This window comes from Phyllostomus hastatus, unplaced genomic scaffold (genome assembly GCF_019186645.2).
Source record: "Phyllostomus hastatus isolate PE091 unplaced genomic scaffold, TTU_PhHast_1.1 phas_contig_36, whole genome shotgun sequence".
NCBI classification, from domain to species: Eukaryota; Metazoa; Chordata; class Mammalia; order Chiroptera; family Phyllostomidae; genus Phyllostomus; species Phyllostomus hastatus.
This window is the reverse complement of record NW_025333862.1, coordinates 6,159,009-6,175,929: the sequence shown is the minus strand read 5'-3', so window position 1 is coordinate 6,175,929 and position 16,921 is coordinate 6,159,009. Positions and strand designations below refer to the sequence as shown.

Below are 16,921 nucleotides of genomic sequence, written 5' to 3'. Positions count from 1 at the left end.
GCCTCTGCCCTGGCTCCTCAGCCCTTCCTTCCCCCTGTGCCTGCCCCCCACCCTCTTCGGCACAGTCGCTCTTTCCACCCAGCCGGGCCCTGCCCCCGGGGTAAACACGCACCGGTGCTGTCCATTCCAGAAACGGAACCTGCTCCCGAGACACCGACACCATCTGATGCTCCCCAATCAAAACACCTGTAAATGAGCTGCCAGGAGTTCCCCACTCCCCCTTCCCTTCCTATTTGCGGCCCTGCCCTCCCCCATCGGACTCATTTCCCCTCCATGAGAGTGCTCTTGCCCCGGTCACCCAGGAGTACCTCTCTCCCCAGCCTCATCGCACCCCACGCACCCCACCTGATTTGCCGCTGACCCGGCACCCCCCCACCCCCCGCCCATGCTGAAACATTCCTTCTCTTGGTCTCCGCTCTCCCAGCCACCTACCTGTCACTCACTCCCTCTGGCTCCTTCTCTGCAGGATTTCTGATGATTACCTTCTCTTTCTATTTATATTCCCTTTCTGGGAATCTCATAGTTTGAATACATCTATAATGTACTAGTTACTGAATTTGTTTTCAGGTACGATCTGCCCCTAAATTCTTTCAGGTATGATCTGATCCACATCCGTATAGCCAAGAGTCTATTTGGGGTTTCCACTTGGACGACTAACAGTCAGCTTGACTTTGCCAGGCCAGCCAGAAGTCCTGACGGACCACTCCTTGCCTGCCAACAGCCTGTCCCAACCAACCCAGCACTCACTATCTTACTCCATCATTTCATTTTCGGAGTAACATTATTTTGATGATCTCTTCTCCCTGAAACTAGAAAGCAAGTTCCATTATCCATCTCTCCTGTTCAACATTGTATGACAGTGCTCAGCACACAGGGAAGCTCTTTGCTGACGGACCATGTGAATGAGTCTTTGGCATACGTCAATATGCCAGGGTTGCTAACTCCTAAGGAAAAGGAAGCTTCATATACCTACTATGGATATGAACACTTAGATTAGATAATCACAAAGACCGTTTCCTAACTCATACCCACCTGATCTCCCTTGTTGGTTTCTGCCTGCATGGAATGGGCCTGTGTGTCATTGTCACTAGTTTCCATCCAAGCTGCCATCAGAATATGTAGAATGAATGAAAAGAATCCCTACAGAACAGCCACCTTTGCCTTAGGACTCCGAGAGAAGGTTCTTTGGTCCTTGGCTCACAGCTCAAGAACTGGCTCCCTCTCATAGCTCGTCACCTACACTCAGGAGTGGGGGTGCATCCAGCACACAGGGTGGCAGGAGAGTCGAGAACAAATGACCAGCAAGAGCAGCTCAAGATGTAGCTCCACCACTGAAGTGTGGGGGAGGAAGATGACGGATCGGAAGGGCACGGCAGCCACACTGGAGACACTGGAGTAGCAGGTGAAGGCGGCAAACCTCAGAGGAGGCAGTGCCCGGTCCAGGGCCCGAAGCAGGAGTGCTGGTGCGATCACTGAACACTCGCCGCTCCCTTGGCTACAAGATTTCACCCAGGGCTTCTGGTATTAGAACAAGCCCACTAAGAACAACAGTGAGCCCTAGGGGCATGTGGATACATTTAAGTTGTTACCTTTGATTAACTTGAGCCTTGAGCTCAGGACCAGCCAGGATAAGAATCTAAAGAGAGGCAGCATTTCTGTGTGCGCCCTGCCCTGGTGCCCAGCACACCAGCAGCTCGAGCATACCGGTCAGCTCTCCTCCCGGACTGCCAAAGGCAGAGTGGCTCAGGGCTTCGGCTGTAGGACTCAAGCCTTCAGCCGCCCTTGGTTGTGGCTGGCACTGCCTCCAAGCAACTTCGCAGGCCCCACTCCTCCAAGTGGGAAATCTGACTGGAGACAGAAATGAGAACAGTCCTCGCTGAAAACACGGGAGGTGGATTCTGCAGAGGAGATGGTTCTCATGGCAACAGACTGCCCAATGGAGAGCTGGAAGACTTTCTACACAACCTCTTAAATTTTACCCAGAGGCTGAATAAAAACACTAGGGGGAAAAGTCCACATTCTGAGTGCACCTGTGCTGCACTTGCTCGGGGGAGGGAGAAGGTGGTTGGCTCCCAACGTCACCTGATTTCTTGCTCTGTGGCCAGGCAACACTCTGGTACCACGCACACAACACAGCCCTCCTGGACAGCTGGACTCACGCCTCGGAGACTTCAGAGAGTGGAGAAGGGGCATATGAACTGCAGCACTGAAACCTAAAAATGTGTTTTATTTCGAAGTTGTGCTTTGGATTTTCCCCAATCCAACATCTGTTGAGTGACAGTCTTAGGTTCACACAAAGCATCTCCAAGCATACATACAATATTCCAGTTATCGACACTATTTAAAGAATATACCATTGTACACAAACGTGACATACAAGTCAGACGCCACAACACTGCGATTCCCTGGAAGCTCTAACTTCTCTTCTGAACGCGAGCACATCCACACCAGCCCTTCCGGTGGTCTGCGCATCCTGTCGCTGGCGTCATCTCTCCTCTTCTCCTCGGGGAGAAGCCAGGGTGCCCTGAGGAGGTTGGCTGAGACCAGAGTTTCCAGTTTATAGGCTGCTGGCTGCAAACTCCTCTCTTTTTCCAAAGTGGATGCTGGTAGCCCCACCCCGCCTCTGTTCCCCCGAGGCTGAACAGTCAGATTCCACACCAGGGTAAGGATCCATGCCTCAAGGGCCAGAGTGGGGCTCTTGGGGACATCATGCTGGTTTAGGCAAGCACGTCGGAGGAAGGCTGGTCTCCCCTGGCCCGGGGGTGGCCAGCTCCTTTTGGCTTTTCGGTGTAAAAATCACAGTGTGTAACCTCAATTCCAGTTGACTGCAATGAGCTCTGTTGAGAAGGACTCTCCTTCTGCAGGTTCCTGGTCCTCTCGACAGGACCGTCTCACAGGTGTCGGGAGCACCAGAGAGGGGAAGACAGCTCGGCTCCCGGAGCAGGGGGAGTCGGTGATCATTCACACACTGTCCAATTCATGATGCAAATCAGCAGATGGACACTGACCAAGGGGATGGCGAACAGTCGTGGACGGGGCTGAAAGGGAAATAAGGCAGGAGCAACAGAGTAGGCCCAGAGCACTGGCAATAAGAAAGCTTTGCTTTTACTTTCTTAGAGAGGAGTGTGCCAGAGGGAGGGGGAGAGGGCAGGTGTGGGTGCCAGTTTGGATCAGTTGGATCAGAAGGAATGTACAGTGAAGGGTGGGGTTCCCTTTTCAGCAAGGAGATAGATCCTCGGGTATGCAAGACCCTGTTGGCTCGAGACTTGTGTGAGTCCAGGTGACAGACAAGGACAGACCACCAAACGGAGCAACTGAAGCCGGGAACCCAGGGGACTGGGGGCTGCTCCTCACGGGCCGCCTCGCTGCACTGGAGGCGCTGCCCGCCCCTCCTGGGCATCCTGCAGGATGGGTTTCCTTCCAAACCGCGGTTCTCCACAGAGCTCCTCTTTTCCTTCACAGAGAACAAGGAAAATCCTACCACTTCCACGGAGCCAACTACCAACCTCAAATGTTGGTCCAAAAAGGACCCTCTAGGCTAAAGATAAAATTCAGATTTCCCCCCTGGAACGGCAACCCACAGTTTCTCCTGAACTACACAAAATAAGGCTAAAAGTTGCAGCTTTAAAACCAGAAAACAGACAGAGGAATGAGTTTCAGCTTTAACTCAAGCAGATCTGGCACGTGCCTGTCCCCGGCTCCAGTCCCCTGGGACAGCGAGATGCTAGGGGAGCTGGGACCACGGCACCAGGTGTGCAGACTGGGTCACAGCAGACAAGGGCATCATTTTTACTTTTTGGAGGAGAACCAGAAACAAGGCCAAAATGTTCAGCATCCAATTTTTCATTTTCTTAGACTTTGGCCCTGGGAAGATGTCAAAGCCCGTGGGGCCTAGGTTCTCTCAGTTGTCCTTGTTTGAATAAAAGTATGTTTTAAGGAGAAATGTCTCTCTTTAATCTAACTAGGGCTCTCCCAAGCCCTTGTTGGTCCCTGAAAAGAGAGACCTTATGGAATAACCGAACTAGGGGGTGAACTTAGGATAAGTTTTCTTTTGGGAACAGTTTTAGGGTGAGCAAAGCTGAATTTAATTTTTTAATAGAGTAATGAATTTTAAGTCTTAAGTGCCCAAATAAGTGGGAGGAGGAAGGATCCATTTCTTGCCTTTTCCAAACCTGCCATAAATGCAATGAAACCCTCTTAAGACTCTACTCCACATGGAATCAGCTATAAAACTGTCTTATACAGGAGATCATCTTAAATGGAAAATGGTCCATCAGAGACAAAGAGAGAAAGCTAACAAATGCCCGTATATTCAGAAAAAGTTGAGAAGCTCCACAATAAGACTGAGTTGTGGTTCTAGAGGATGGAGGGGAGCAAAAGCAAACACCGAGGACCAATTCACACCAATAGAGGACAGAGAGAAAGCCCCCAACCCCCAAACATTACAGGACTGAGTCCCATTCTGCTAAATTTCACGTGATGGAGAGATATCAAAGGCTAGGTTCCCTGGCTGAGACAGAACGAGATTTATAATGGAAACAGAGACCCCTGGTGGCTCCTGTGTGAACTGCCACAGTAACTTACAAAGAAACTGACCCGTCTAGGACCAGGAGGCTACACATGCCAGAGACTAGAAAAGCGTGTGTGCGTGCTTGTGTGTGTAAAATGACGGAAGGACTTAATGGACTTTATGTGATTCTCTACAACCAGTACCCAAAACAAGACGCCACCGAGGGCTGGATGTCAGTAGCCAGCCATCTGGTTAGGCATCCCTTGCCTGAGGGGACTGAGACTTGAGCCCAGGTCCTCAGGACGACGTGCCTGGCCAGATTTCACAGTGACCTGATAATGGAAAAATCTATCTCTGGCTAACCTAAGAACAGTATGCACTGCAGCTGGCTGAATTACGACGACTGGGGGAAGCAGAGGGCAGTGGTAAGGGCCGGGCAGGGTGGTAATGAGGGCTTCATTCTCAAGGTTTGGGGTGATGGAAAGACTAATTCCTGCAAGAACAACTTAAATCTAATTTTCAACTGAAGTCCCCAAGCTAGTTAAATAGGAAGATTTTAATAACAGTCAGTCCCTCCAGTCCCCTTGTCTAGAACAATTAAATTATACCCCTCAGACAGTACAAGACTTGTCAGTGGACTGTGGGGAAGCTGATGAGTTGACACCAGGGCTAGTGGCATTTGTTTTGGGGAAGACAGTGGGCTTGGGTCGCGTGGCTGGTGGCTTGACGGGGGCAGCCATCTTGACGGACTTGACAGGCCGGAAGGCGCAGGCGATGTCCCCAGCTGTGCTGGCACTGCGCTGGAAGGTGGGCTCGGGGTCCTTGAGGAGCTGGGTGTGCAGGGGGCTGGAGGGCTCTGACGTGGGGGCCACCACCGGGGAGGTTTTGAGGGGCTCCAAGGTGTCCAGAACCACGTCAGGCGTGTGCTTGACGCTGCTCTGCCGCTCCAGTTCCCGCAGCTCGTTCAGGGCAGAGTTCATAGTTGCCTCAATATCCTGCGAAAACAGGAAAAAGGAGGAGGTGAGGCGAATGTAGGGAGAAGTCCCCAAGGATCCTATTTCAACACCACAGGCCAAATCACGGAGAAACCAATGGCAATGAGATGTCCAGATTATTTTACTTGGCCAAAATCCTTGAACATACGAATGTTCAGAATGTGGGGGAGGGGAGACAAAGGGATTTGCATTATTGTGAGATTTTTTTCCTTTAGAAAGGCTGGTTGAGATGTTTTCACAAGTTCTCGGGTTTTAGATATGCACTGAAATGGCTATGGATGAAGTATTTCTATAATCCCACGGGGAGGGAAAAGGTAGATGAGCTGAGGGCGGCCAGGAGTTTCGTCATGGGTACATGGGATTCATCATGCAACCTTTCTACGTTGGTATATGCTTTTTTAAAAAGTGGTAGAAATGAAGTATGATTTTTGTTCTCTTGGACTTCAAGGCCAAAGGTTAAGAAGGTTGATTTTTCCTCTTCAAGGGCTAAGGAAAGGGTTAAGAGCCTTGGCCCTGAAGATTCATCAGGACACCTCCCCAGACCCCTCCCTGCCAACTGGATGAAGCCATTTCCTTCTACCCATCACCAAGAAAGGGGACCAAAGAGTTACCAGGAGGGGGAGCCAGAGCCCACGTAGGAGAATCACCTCCCGCAAGTCACAGTGGAACACTGCAGACCTTTAAGGATCCTGAAGTCCTAGCTCAGGGGCTCAAGACAGAACCAAAGACCTTTTGTATGCAGCCAGCTGCCTCCCAGGGAGACCTCCCAGCTCCTTTCCTCACTCTCTCCCTCCCCGCACACTTATGTCCCCCGCCCCCCCGCCCCCCCAAATCACCACCAGGCTCCTCTCTTGGAATTAGGTTCATACTGAAAGACTGTATGTTCTAAGCAAAAGCCCTCGGTTAAGGTGTCTGTCCCGCAGGGTGATCCATTTGTTCTGTTGACAGTGATGTAATTTCATGCACCCCTATGCTGTTCTCAAACCTTAAACATGCTCCGGAAGGACCCCACTGTCCTCCATGGTCCCACTCTGCAGTTAGAGTGTGTCCCAGCTATGTACTGATTCTGACATTCCTATTGACACCTGGCCAAAGAGGGAGCTGGGAGGATTCCCGAGGTGCAAAGCAGACTGCAGTCAAGAGCTTAAGTAGAGGCACAGAAATAGAAGTCTAGTAAAAGCAAGACATCTCAGCCCAGAACTTAATGCTGAGCTCGCCAGGTACACCTTCCCTAAGCAGAGCGCCACAATTAAGCCAACAGAGACCATACCCAGTCTGCACTGCCCCCTGGAAGACGGTGCGAGGAGAATCTCAACTTGGTTGAGACAGAAGAGGGCAACAACGAGCCCTTGGTTCCTACCTGGTCTAATGAAAATTATAGAGTTGGGAGAGACGTCTGAATGAGCTGCTTGGTGTGGGCCTGGTAGTCGTATTTTTAGAGGTGGGGTTGGATCTCTAACGTTTCATGAAAAACAGAGACTTGTCAGTGCAGCGTGTACAAGGAAAAAAGACCCCCGTGACCACGGAGCTCATCTCCACTGCATCTGGAGACTTGGGCTGGAAACTCTTTTGGTACCTGGGCCCCCAGCTGCAGTGTTTTGGGGCCTTCAGGAGCAGATTGCTGACTGACTGCCTATCTACTGCTGGGGACCAGGTATTACCCTTGGAAATGGGGTGATGGGGGTGGGCAGAGGGTACAAACACGTGGCCAGAACTACATCTGAGTCTCAACCTTCACGCAGCTTCCCCAAGTCTACCAGGGTCTCAAGACTCAAAATGTGGGCTAAAAAGACTCTGTCAAAATACTCCATCTGTAACTCTGGCTTTAAAAATTACAACAGACAGTGTGGTGATTGCTGGGGGTATAAGGGGACTAAATGGTAATGGGAATAATATAATAAAGATAAAAGAAAATTACAACAGCCTTGCAAATAGACTATATATGAACAAGAAGCCTGAATTCTTTTATTCTGTCTTCAAGTTCTTCTTGGGGAGAGAGGGACTGGCCAGTTTCTTGGAAGGCCATCTTATCAGGTCCAGATGTCCACCAGTCCCTGAACTCGGGATATCATGCACAAAGAACTGTGCTATTTCTGTCATAAACATGGGCTGCACTAAGCAGTAGCGACAAGTGCAGACACGCCAGCTGCTTGTCCAGGAGCCCTCAGTTACCTGTGCAATGACCTCAGGATCCATGGGCCGATGGTTATTGAAGCTTTTTGACCTGCCGGCTGTCACTGTCTTCCGGATCTGGGGACTGTCCAGCCGATTCTTCAGGGAGGAGTGGCGGCTGATGGAGTTGAGGCTCCCGTGCCCACTGACAGAACACTTATCTGGCCCTTCCTTGGGGAGACTCTGGCTCATGACGGGCTGGGAAGATGGGCGGCAGCTAGCCCCCACCCCTGGGGAGGCGGAGTCAGCGAGGGAACCACTCAGCCCATGGCTGTCACTCCGAAATGTTTTCCGGATGCTCCCCGATTCTGGCCGTTTCCTTTGCCTTCAATCACAAACAGAGAGGGCAGTGTGACCAGGGAGCCCTGGCTCCGAGGAAGCGCGGCCGAGTGTGAGAGGGGCAGGTGCTGGCACCCAGGGACTTCTGGAAGGAGAGGCCGCTGAGCTGGCTCTCCCTGCTTTCTCCATGTCCCTGTTCCCCTGCCACCCGACCTGGGCAAAGGAGAGTGGATACTTACTTGGTAGTCGTGGGCTTTGAGTTCCCAAGACGTAAGGTGCTGCTGTCAGGAAAAATGTCTGATTAAGTGAAAGTTTCTAATGGGAGAGAGATTCATGGAAAGGTCCCTCTATTACCTGCTTTGAACAGAAACGAGGCCCCGCGTAGGAAAAAAAGTCTCACCATCACCAAGGAGGTGGGGAATTGCAGGTAAGAGGAGACTTGACTTTTCCAAATTTTAGCCCATTTCTTTCTCCAATTGCAAGGCTTAAATCATTTGGTCTTTGGCAAGAGGTTACTGTTAGTTATTTTGTAGACATGAAACAGAATATTTTCCCAAAGTCTGCAATGTTGCAGAGTCAGGACTGAGCTTGTGCGTCTTCTTAGGGCAGAAACACATCTACGTGACCCTAAGGCACCCGGCACTGGGCTGAGCCCTGGTTCTGAGTCAGTTGGTTTCAGACCACTAAGGTCCTCACATGCAATGCTTTGGCAGAGTCCTGGTTATAAGGGTGTTGCCCACTGCTGAATCATTTCATTTTTGTTTGGAATTAGATTCTCAAGGACCCAATCTAAGAAGCAATGGAACTTCTGGTTTGGGATGGCAGCTAAGTAGCTTTGATCTTAAATCTACGAAGGGTGACTGGGGCTGAGTGGGAGCCAAGGATGGAAGAAGCGCAAGGGTAGGAACCAGCCCATGAGGCAGGGCCAGCATTCTAAGCCAGCCCTGGTACTCTCTGCTGGTGAGGTCTTCCTCACTGTGCATCTGTGGGGCCTGGGCCAGGACCTGGCACAAACTACGTACTCCAGGAAGCTGCCTGCTCAGCAGTTTAGCAGTGAGCACCAGCCATTCTTGAGTGGAAAAAGGATGTGCTCAGTGTCTTATAGAGCCCAGTTGAAATAACCCTTTTCCTTCCCTGGAACCCAAATCCAACAGTAGGCAGAATCCATCATTCCCTCTCCTGTTCCTTCAGGGCATCTACGGCACTCAGTGCTTTTTAGTTACCTGACTATAAGGTATTTCCCCTGCCAGACTGAGCTCTGAGGCCAGGGACCATCTTATTCCTCTCTGAATAACCAGCACTGGCACTTGGTGCAGCAGTAGGTGCTCAATTAATGTGTGGAATTACATAGAGATGCCACACCCTAACAACTCTGCTGATTTCCTTTTTCCACTTGAGGATGGCCGGCTCACAAGGCGAAAGCTGCTGAGATTTGTGGAGTGACTGGAGTGTGCCCGGCCCTGGGCCAGGCCCCAGGGATGTCTAAGGAGAGGAAGACAGAGTTCCTGGCTTCAAAAAGCTTGGCCTGCTGGGGGATCTGAGTGCATCTGGAGTCCTGAAACGTACTGACTGCTTTGGGAATACAGAACGAGGGCACCTAGTTCAGCGCTGAGGAACTATGAGGTACCAGAAAGTCTTCCCCAAAGAAGTAAATCTTTGGACTAGGTCTTGAAAGGAGAGAAGGACCAGGTGAGGAGACAGCAGGTGTGTCTGGGCGAGAGGGAACCTGGGCACTCAGAGAAGTGAGGAGCCTGAGGAGTGACATGTGGGGCGGGAGCTGGAGGCAGACTCACCCCGAGGGCACGGCACGCCCAGGGGCTGCCGCCCCCACGGACGAGCTGGTGCACAGGCACGTGTGTCCTCCAAACACTCCAACCTGACACCCCTGAGCAAGGAGCTCAAGGGAACTGCCTTAACTTTCTACCAGACGTTTGTCTTTTGACTGTTTCAGCTAAGACTCTGCAGAATTCCTTTGTACAAATGACATCAAATAGATGATGGTTTAAAAGTATGTACCTAACTAATTATTTAACTGTCCCTCCACTAACTCTGCCTTGGTTTCTGGGTTAATTATAGGCTTCTGATCTTATGATTATAGGTTTATGATTAACATAGACTTGTAAATAAGGGGAAAAAATGTGACTAGCCCACAGTTACTTTTTACTAGCTTGCCCTCCCAGCAGGGCACTATGCTGGAGGGAAATAAAATCCTCAATCATTTTTACTGGTCTGACTTCGATTATAACTACACTGACTAAGTGAGCTGATTGAGCTACTTGACTAACTTGAGGGTGAAAGAGATGGACAAGAGCCACGTGCCCCAACCACGCCCCCGGCTACCGTCTGGTTGGAAAAAAGCCAAGAGATCTGGGCGACCTGGTGCAGTTTAACAACAACAAGCATCTTTTATTCTCCTTCCAGTTTCAGTGTCCAGAGGCTACGGGTAACAGGTTTTCAATGTGCAAATCATTTCATTCCTCCGAAGCCAGAGGGGAATAAAAACTGTACATCATCTCCAATCCATATTCATCAGGAGCGCCCTGGGGCTTGTCATCCTGCTGGCACTGGGCCAAGTTTCAGGGTCTGGCGGAAAGAGGTCTGTAGGCTCTGGGGCTTGGTGTCTGGCCCCTTGAGATGAGATTAGTTTTCCAATAACCTGAATGTCTCGAGGGGAGGCAGCGGCTCGCAGGCAGGCGTGGGATCCCTCTAGGCAGCCAGACCGGGTGTGGGCGGAGTTAAAAACCCACGATGTCGCTAACAGCCACAGTGAAAGCTGGGGCAGTGTTTAGAGCCTGCGGGACAGGAGTGGGAATCTGCAAAGGGACTAACAGGGAGGGATAGTACACAGGGCTAAAGCAACAGGGAAAAAATGGAAAATCATTTCTATTGGTGTGACAGGGCGGAAGGTAAGGGAGCTGGGGGTTAGAAAAGGAATAAAGAGCTCAGGACAAAGCTTTCCTTGGGGGCACAGTGGTCTCCTTCCCTTCACAGGAGTGAGTGCAGGACAGGGCGAGAAACAGACACACGACATCTAAATAAACCTCTGGGGCAACATGAGCCTAGCAGAAGGCACACAAGACTTCGGGTCTTCGGACACACGAGGGCCAAGGAAGACATCACAGACTACCATTATTTGAGTGAGGACTGGAAAAGAGAAGGCACCTCTGAGAAGAACAGAAAACCAAGTTGCTTAGAGTAACCAAAGCTTTGGCCGAAGTTTTAGCAGTCAGACGGCCAGAAAGATCAGAGCTGGCAAACCCTGGGGGAACAGGGTAGAGCACCCATCCATGGCAAGACGGCAGCTGGCTGGAGACCCGGGCCCGCTGCTGAGGCCCGCGGAAGCTTCCTCAGCCCTGTCCGCCTTGTAGCAGCAAGGAGCACATGCAACCTGTTAGGCCGGGGCAGCTGGAGCCCTCCGCGCAGCTCAGAATGGAGAGGGGGGTTAGGCCAGAGGGTGAGGCTGGGTGTGGCAAGTCATTCAGAGGAGCAGAAAATGAAAAGCAGAGCTTACTTGTTGATGTTTGCAAGATAAATATCGGCTACATGACCCCCACTGGGACAGCTGGCCCCCGCTCTGGCTGTCACCTTTTCTTCAGGTGGCTCAGAAATGACCTCAATCTCAGACTTGGGGCTGGACCTCTCCACGACACCGTCCTCGCTGGGGGAGAAGGGACAGGCAGGGACAAACAACATAAAAAGCAGTGTTAAATTGGCAAGATGGCCCCCCAACACACACGCGACCCCGCAACAGCTCTGAGACAGCAGCGACACCTGGCTGGGCTAGCTCTGTGAGCAGAAGCGAGGAAACCTAAGGGCCTCGGGAGGGTTGTTTAAATAAAAATAAATAATCCCGCTGAGCTCTGCAGGGTCCTCAGCTCCTCTGGAGAGCTGGGCCGGGGGACACCTGGATTCGAGGTGTCTGCCTTCTACCCCACGCTGCTCTCCTTGGGGCAGCTGTGCTGGGGCTGCCTCCTGGAGGAGGAGGAGGCCAGTTCAGGTTGCAGTTTATCTGCTGAGGTCCTGAGCACTGCTGGGTAAGGACAGTCCGCTCTGTGGTGGCTCTGGAGATGCCGGTGTTGAGAAAGGACTCTGCCACTCTCTGTCGTAGGGCATCCAGCCCCGCTTAGAGCGTCCCAGCCGGTCCCAGGTCTCTCCACTGCTCTCCTGGCCCCTCTGGCTACCGATGACAAAGGAAGCCCCTTCTCCCCCATAATTCATCTTCTCTCGGTCCTGTAGTGAAGTCATAACGCTAAATTTGGGAGGGTCCTGTCCACGCACAGATGGCCACCAGGTTTGCGATGTTATCAACAGAGGGAGGATATCCCCGCAGAACGAGCTGGGGAGAGTCTGGGAGGCTGTAGACTCATTCAGGATATCAACCTTTAAAAAATAATATTAAGGGAAGGACTAAAAATACTGACAGCATCATCACTGAAGGGAGGAAGTCAGGAACAGAGGCAGGGCAATGGGGCAGGGAGGCTGGCTGGGGGGGGGCGGGGGCGTGGGGAAAGCCTTCCTAACAGGAGCCATTGCTTCAAAGAACGGGAACCAATTGACAGCCCATTCTGTGAAGTCCCTTGGGACCAGTTCATGTTCCCTCTGTTCACTGACATGCTTTCCCCTCTTCGCCCAGTCTGTTCCCAAGTCTGCCTCATCTGGGTTAAATGAACTGGGTCAGTTCCACGAGGCTGCTTAGGCTAGGTTTCTCCTAGAAAGAAACTTGTCATTTTCATTTAAGTGGAAAAACACCAACAGTGGCATTTTTAGGGTGGGCATAGTTCTTTTAAAAAAAGAAAGAGGAATAAGGATATTTTCCCAATCTGATCTTCCCAGAAAGGAAATACGAGTGGTCAAATAATAACCCCTCATTATCACTCATCAGGCTTAAGTGTGGATGAGTGCTGACTGGCAAGCTTTTAAATGACAGGGGTGGGGGTGGCAGCGGAGCGTGGCAAGAATAAAAAGCAGTTCTCCACAGAGTCTTGCGGTCCTCCAAGGAACTGTGTGACCCCAGCACTGTGCTGACACCCCTTGGAGGCTGGTCTCCCTTATCCCCCTGTGGCTCCAGAAATAAACCCTCACTCCCACAGTGCAGCCGGGGACGCCTGAAGGTCAGGGGGCCTAACGTACGTGTCTTGAACCACGATGTACTGATGGGGGATGAGTCCGTCGATGCCATTGTGCCGGCCTTCCCACCAGTCGTCAGAAGCCCGTTGGTAAAGCAGCAGGGATGCCCCCTTCTTGAAGGACAGCTCTCGGGCTGTCCGGCCCACATAGTCAAACTTGGCAATGGCCTCGATGGGCTCACACTCTGAGAGGGCCGGAAAAGAAGGAAACACATGTTGTTGGAATTCACAGACTCAGGAAACTGAACGGAAAAGCTGGGATTCAATTAGCTGAATGTACAGTTGTGGGAAAATAACCTTATATGAAAAATAAGCCATGGATAATGTAAAAAGCAAGAAATTCCTGTGTAGTCTGTGCCATCAAACTGAAAGCACTCATATGCCCTTCCTTGCCTTTGTTCATGCTGTTCCCTACGCCAGGAATCCCTGTCTCTCTCGCCTGCCTGATAAACCACGTGAAGTCACAAGCCAAATACCACCTGCTTCCTACAGTAACTTCCCTGGTGTTTCTATGGTTCCTTCAGACCAACCCCTTTCATTGACCTTGCCATACTGTATTTGTGAGCATCATTTCTCTTGATGCTTACAAATAATCCCATTAATTACATAACATTGATCATACTGTATTTTAAATAATCTATGTTATGCATTCCCCCAGTAGAACATGAGCTTTTAGTTTCTTTTTAAAAAATATTTTACTTATTTATTTCTAGGGACAGGGGAAGGGAGGAAGAGAGGAAGAAGAACATCAATGTGTGGTTGCCTCACGCACCCCCAACTCGGGACCTGACCTGCAGCCCAGGCATGTGCCCTGACTGGGAATTGAACCGGCAACCCTTTGGTTCGCAGGCCCGTGCTCAATCCACTGAGCCACACCAGCCAGGGATTAGTTTCTATAAAGAGAAAGTAACTTGCCTTATCAACTTTCCAAGGAACAAAATTTGTAAATATATTTTAGGTAATATATGGAAAAATGCACATAAAAGTGATTTGAAAAATTAAAAGGGGTTTACAAATGCAATGTGTTTTACTTACGTGTGAGCTTCCATCTTGTCTATAAAATGGGGATAGTAAAAGTGCTTTTTACATGAAATTGTTATGAGGGGTTGATTCATAATTTTTTTCTTTTCCCACCGATTAATAGTTTTTTAAAATGAAAATTATTGGGACAATATTGTTAAAACAGTATATAAAGTTAGGTGCACAACTTCATAATACAGCAACTGTACACCCCATGGTGTGCTCGCCACCTGAAGCCTAGTCTCTTTCTGCCCCCACATATTTGGCCCCTTTTACCTCCTCCCCCACTCTCCTTCCCCCATGGGAGCCACCATTCTGTTTTCTGCATCTAGGAGTTTGGTTTTTTGTTTGGTTTGTTTGTTTGTTTGTATGAATAACAATTTGTAAAAGTGGTTAGGACAGTGCCGGGCTCACAGTAAGTGTTCCGTGTGTGTCAGCCATTGTCCTTACTGTCACTGCTATCTGTTCCGGACTGCACGTAGTGGTCAGGGAGCAAAGAGGAGGCTCCTAGAAAACTGCCACTGAGAGTTAAGTCAGATATTCTGAGCAGCGAGAGAGAAAGGCTGCTCACCGACAAGCCTGTGCCTAGCCGGCCCTGGCGGGCGAGTGTGCTCCTGAACGGGCAGGGCCGAGGCTCCACTGCAGGTGGCGGACCAGAGAAGGCCTTCCACACATCCCACTCTCAGTTCTGCACAGCCCCAGGTGTGGCACATGACCTTTCTAACTCAATTTTCTCAAAAATAGCAGCTCTATGTCACCAGGGATTAGGAGATAAGACATAAAGCCTCTAGCAGTGGTGGGCACGAGATAGGCTAACCAAATTCAAAGTTCCCATTTACTTACTCCCCCCCCGCCATAATATGGTAAATGACCAATCTGACATCAGGTCCAAATAAGCAGCCCTAATGTTTTCTCCTTTAAAAGCTGCCTGAGGACTGCAGAATTCACTGCAAGGCTGGGAGCAGGGAACGCTTTGCAATATGCGCTATTTCATTTTCATGCCCAGAGAATCGGAAGGCCCCTTGTCAGCTGCTGAGACTCCCAGAGCCCAAGTGATCCAGAACTGGGGTACAAAGCGATTGGAAGGATGGGGAAATGTGCCGGCTGGACAGGCCCTAATAAATTGTGGGCACTGCCAAGGGGCCCGAGGACGGCAACTGTGCATTCCACCTTGCCACGCACACCCACCAGGCCGCAATGCCTGCATGTCTTCATTCTGGAAAGGGTGGACTTTTCCAGCCAGCAGGGGTGAAAGCGTGTGGCTTTGCGTTCTGATTCCCACCCCCTCTGACTTGCTTCTGTTGGGTCTTTGGCCCTTAGCTTCTGTATGTCCCAGGCTTATTGCTTTTCAAGTGAGCTCTTCCTCACTTTAGTCTCCAGGCACCTGGCAGGAGTCTGGTCTGTGACAGGAATTGACATGCTGGCAAACAAGCAGCTGTTACGTGGGCGAGGGCGGGGTGTCGGGGGAAGATGGCTGAGAGGCTATGGAATGTCTAGCCCTTCACCAGTGGTCTAATAACAGGTGAATAAGTGGTCTCTAAACAGAGACCACTCTATTTGAGAAGGTGGGCTGCCTCTTCCAGAAAGGAAAGGAAGGAAGGGACAGCTCTCTGCTTGGCTTCAGGGGACTATTGGGCAGGATGACTCATCAGGAGCACAGGATGGCCTTTACCCCAGGAGCCCTGCTGACCCAAGTAGGACCTCGTACCGTCATCGCTTGTGTGGTGCTCTGTGGTCACATCCTGGGTGGAGTCTTCAACCGAGGTAGTCTCTCCGTGAGGGCTGTCACTGCAACGGAAGCCAGAAGTAATTAGGGCCTCAGCACGGTCTTACAGAGTTCCTGGGTCCTCCCCCACACAGCTCTGACAGCAGGGGTGGGGTGCAGCCTTATGCTCTCCACATCTTGACTGCATACTGCAGACAAATGCTAATAACGAAGGAGAAGGCCCCCGAGTTCTCTAGTTCAGCTCCTGCTACAAAAATTCCTTGAGACTACTTAGAGTATCCTGAGACAAAGGGAACCCCGTGTGAACTTATAAATCTTTTCTAAAATACAGAACAACTTAACTTCTCAAGAGCCGTCTCTCTAGGTGAACTGCTTCCTGACGGGAGCACGGTAAAAGAAAAACGCTAGGCTTCAGTACCAGATACAAGTGGATCCAGAAATTGGCTCTGACACTTGGTAACAGAGGCCCCAGGCTTTATCTCTTTAAGCTCCAGCTACCTAATCTATAAATGGTCTTTCCAGCTCCCAGAATTGTATGAGGGCTCAATGAAGTAAGAAGGGGTGACTGATAAGCAGCACTTCCTTTCCTTCTTTCTCATTTTGTTCGATGTCTCTAGGCCGCTTTGTAGTTTAGTCTCTGTGCTGGTAAGAGAGTGGGAGGTGAGTCATACAAATAAATGGGGAACAGGAGCAGGGGGAATGAGAGCCTGCTGTGGGATGAACTCTGCAAGACAGTGGGGGATGGCAGTCAGGTCAAGTTCCTGAAAAAATTCACGAAGGCTGAAATCATCCAGGGTTGAGAATCTAGAATGGTGAGAAAAGTCACCACGAGTTGTTTCACCTTCTGATTTCTTGGCTTGTGTCTAGTCAAAAGTCAAAGAGTACAGTCAAAAGTAGAAAAACAATACAAAAAACCCCTGTTCATTTCTAAAGGCTTTCTCTGGTATCTGGCAGGAATGAGTGAGCCCTTCCAAGTAGTTCTAGGGAAGCAACAAACAGCACAGCCTCAACCCCACTGCCTGGCCTCCGTTTCTACCTTTGAGCCTACGCCTCTCCCTCCTTATGGGATGGGTCCTTCACTCCTAGAAAGTTC

At 50.5% G+C, this 16,921-nt stretch overlaps 1 protein-coding gene across 11 annotated transcripts in view; it reads right to left on the bottom strand.

Annotated features, from left to right (window-relative positions):
• Window positions 1-2,207: 2,207 nt before the first annotated feature.
• The window catches only part of SRGAP2 (SLIT-ROBO Rho GTPase activating protein 2), a 243,238-nt gene continuing 228,524 nt past the window's right edge, over window positions 2,208-16,921 (bottom strand). For 3 of the 11 annotated variants that reach the window (XM_045841327.1, XM_045841329.1, XM_045841332.1), the window contains 6 exons: window positions 15,811-15,890; window positions 13,087-13,267; window positions 11,468-11,614; window positions 8,196-8,237; window positions 7,678-8,002; window positions 2,208-5,505 (listed from right to left, as the gene is read on the bottom strand). In XM_045841327.1, the coding sequence (XP_045697283.1) occupies window positions 5,122-5,505; window positions 7,678-8,002; window positions 8,196-8,237; window positions 11,468-11,614; window positions 13,087-13,267; window positions 15,811-15,890 (1,159 nt within the window). In that variant the 3' untranslated portion in view covers window positions 2,208-5,121. Of the gene's footprint in view, window positions 5,506-6,865; window positions 6,961-7,677; window positions 8,003-8,195; window positions 8,238-10,336; window positions 11,101-11,467; window positions 11,615-11,670; window positions 12,337-13,086; window positions 13,268-15,810; window positions 15,891-16,921 lie in introns of those variants that run through there. The other 8 variants (XM_045841330.1, XM_045841331.1, XM_045841334.1 and 5 more) reach the window with 7 other exon arrangements.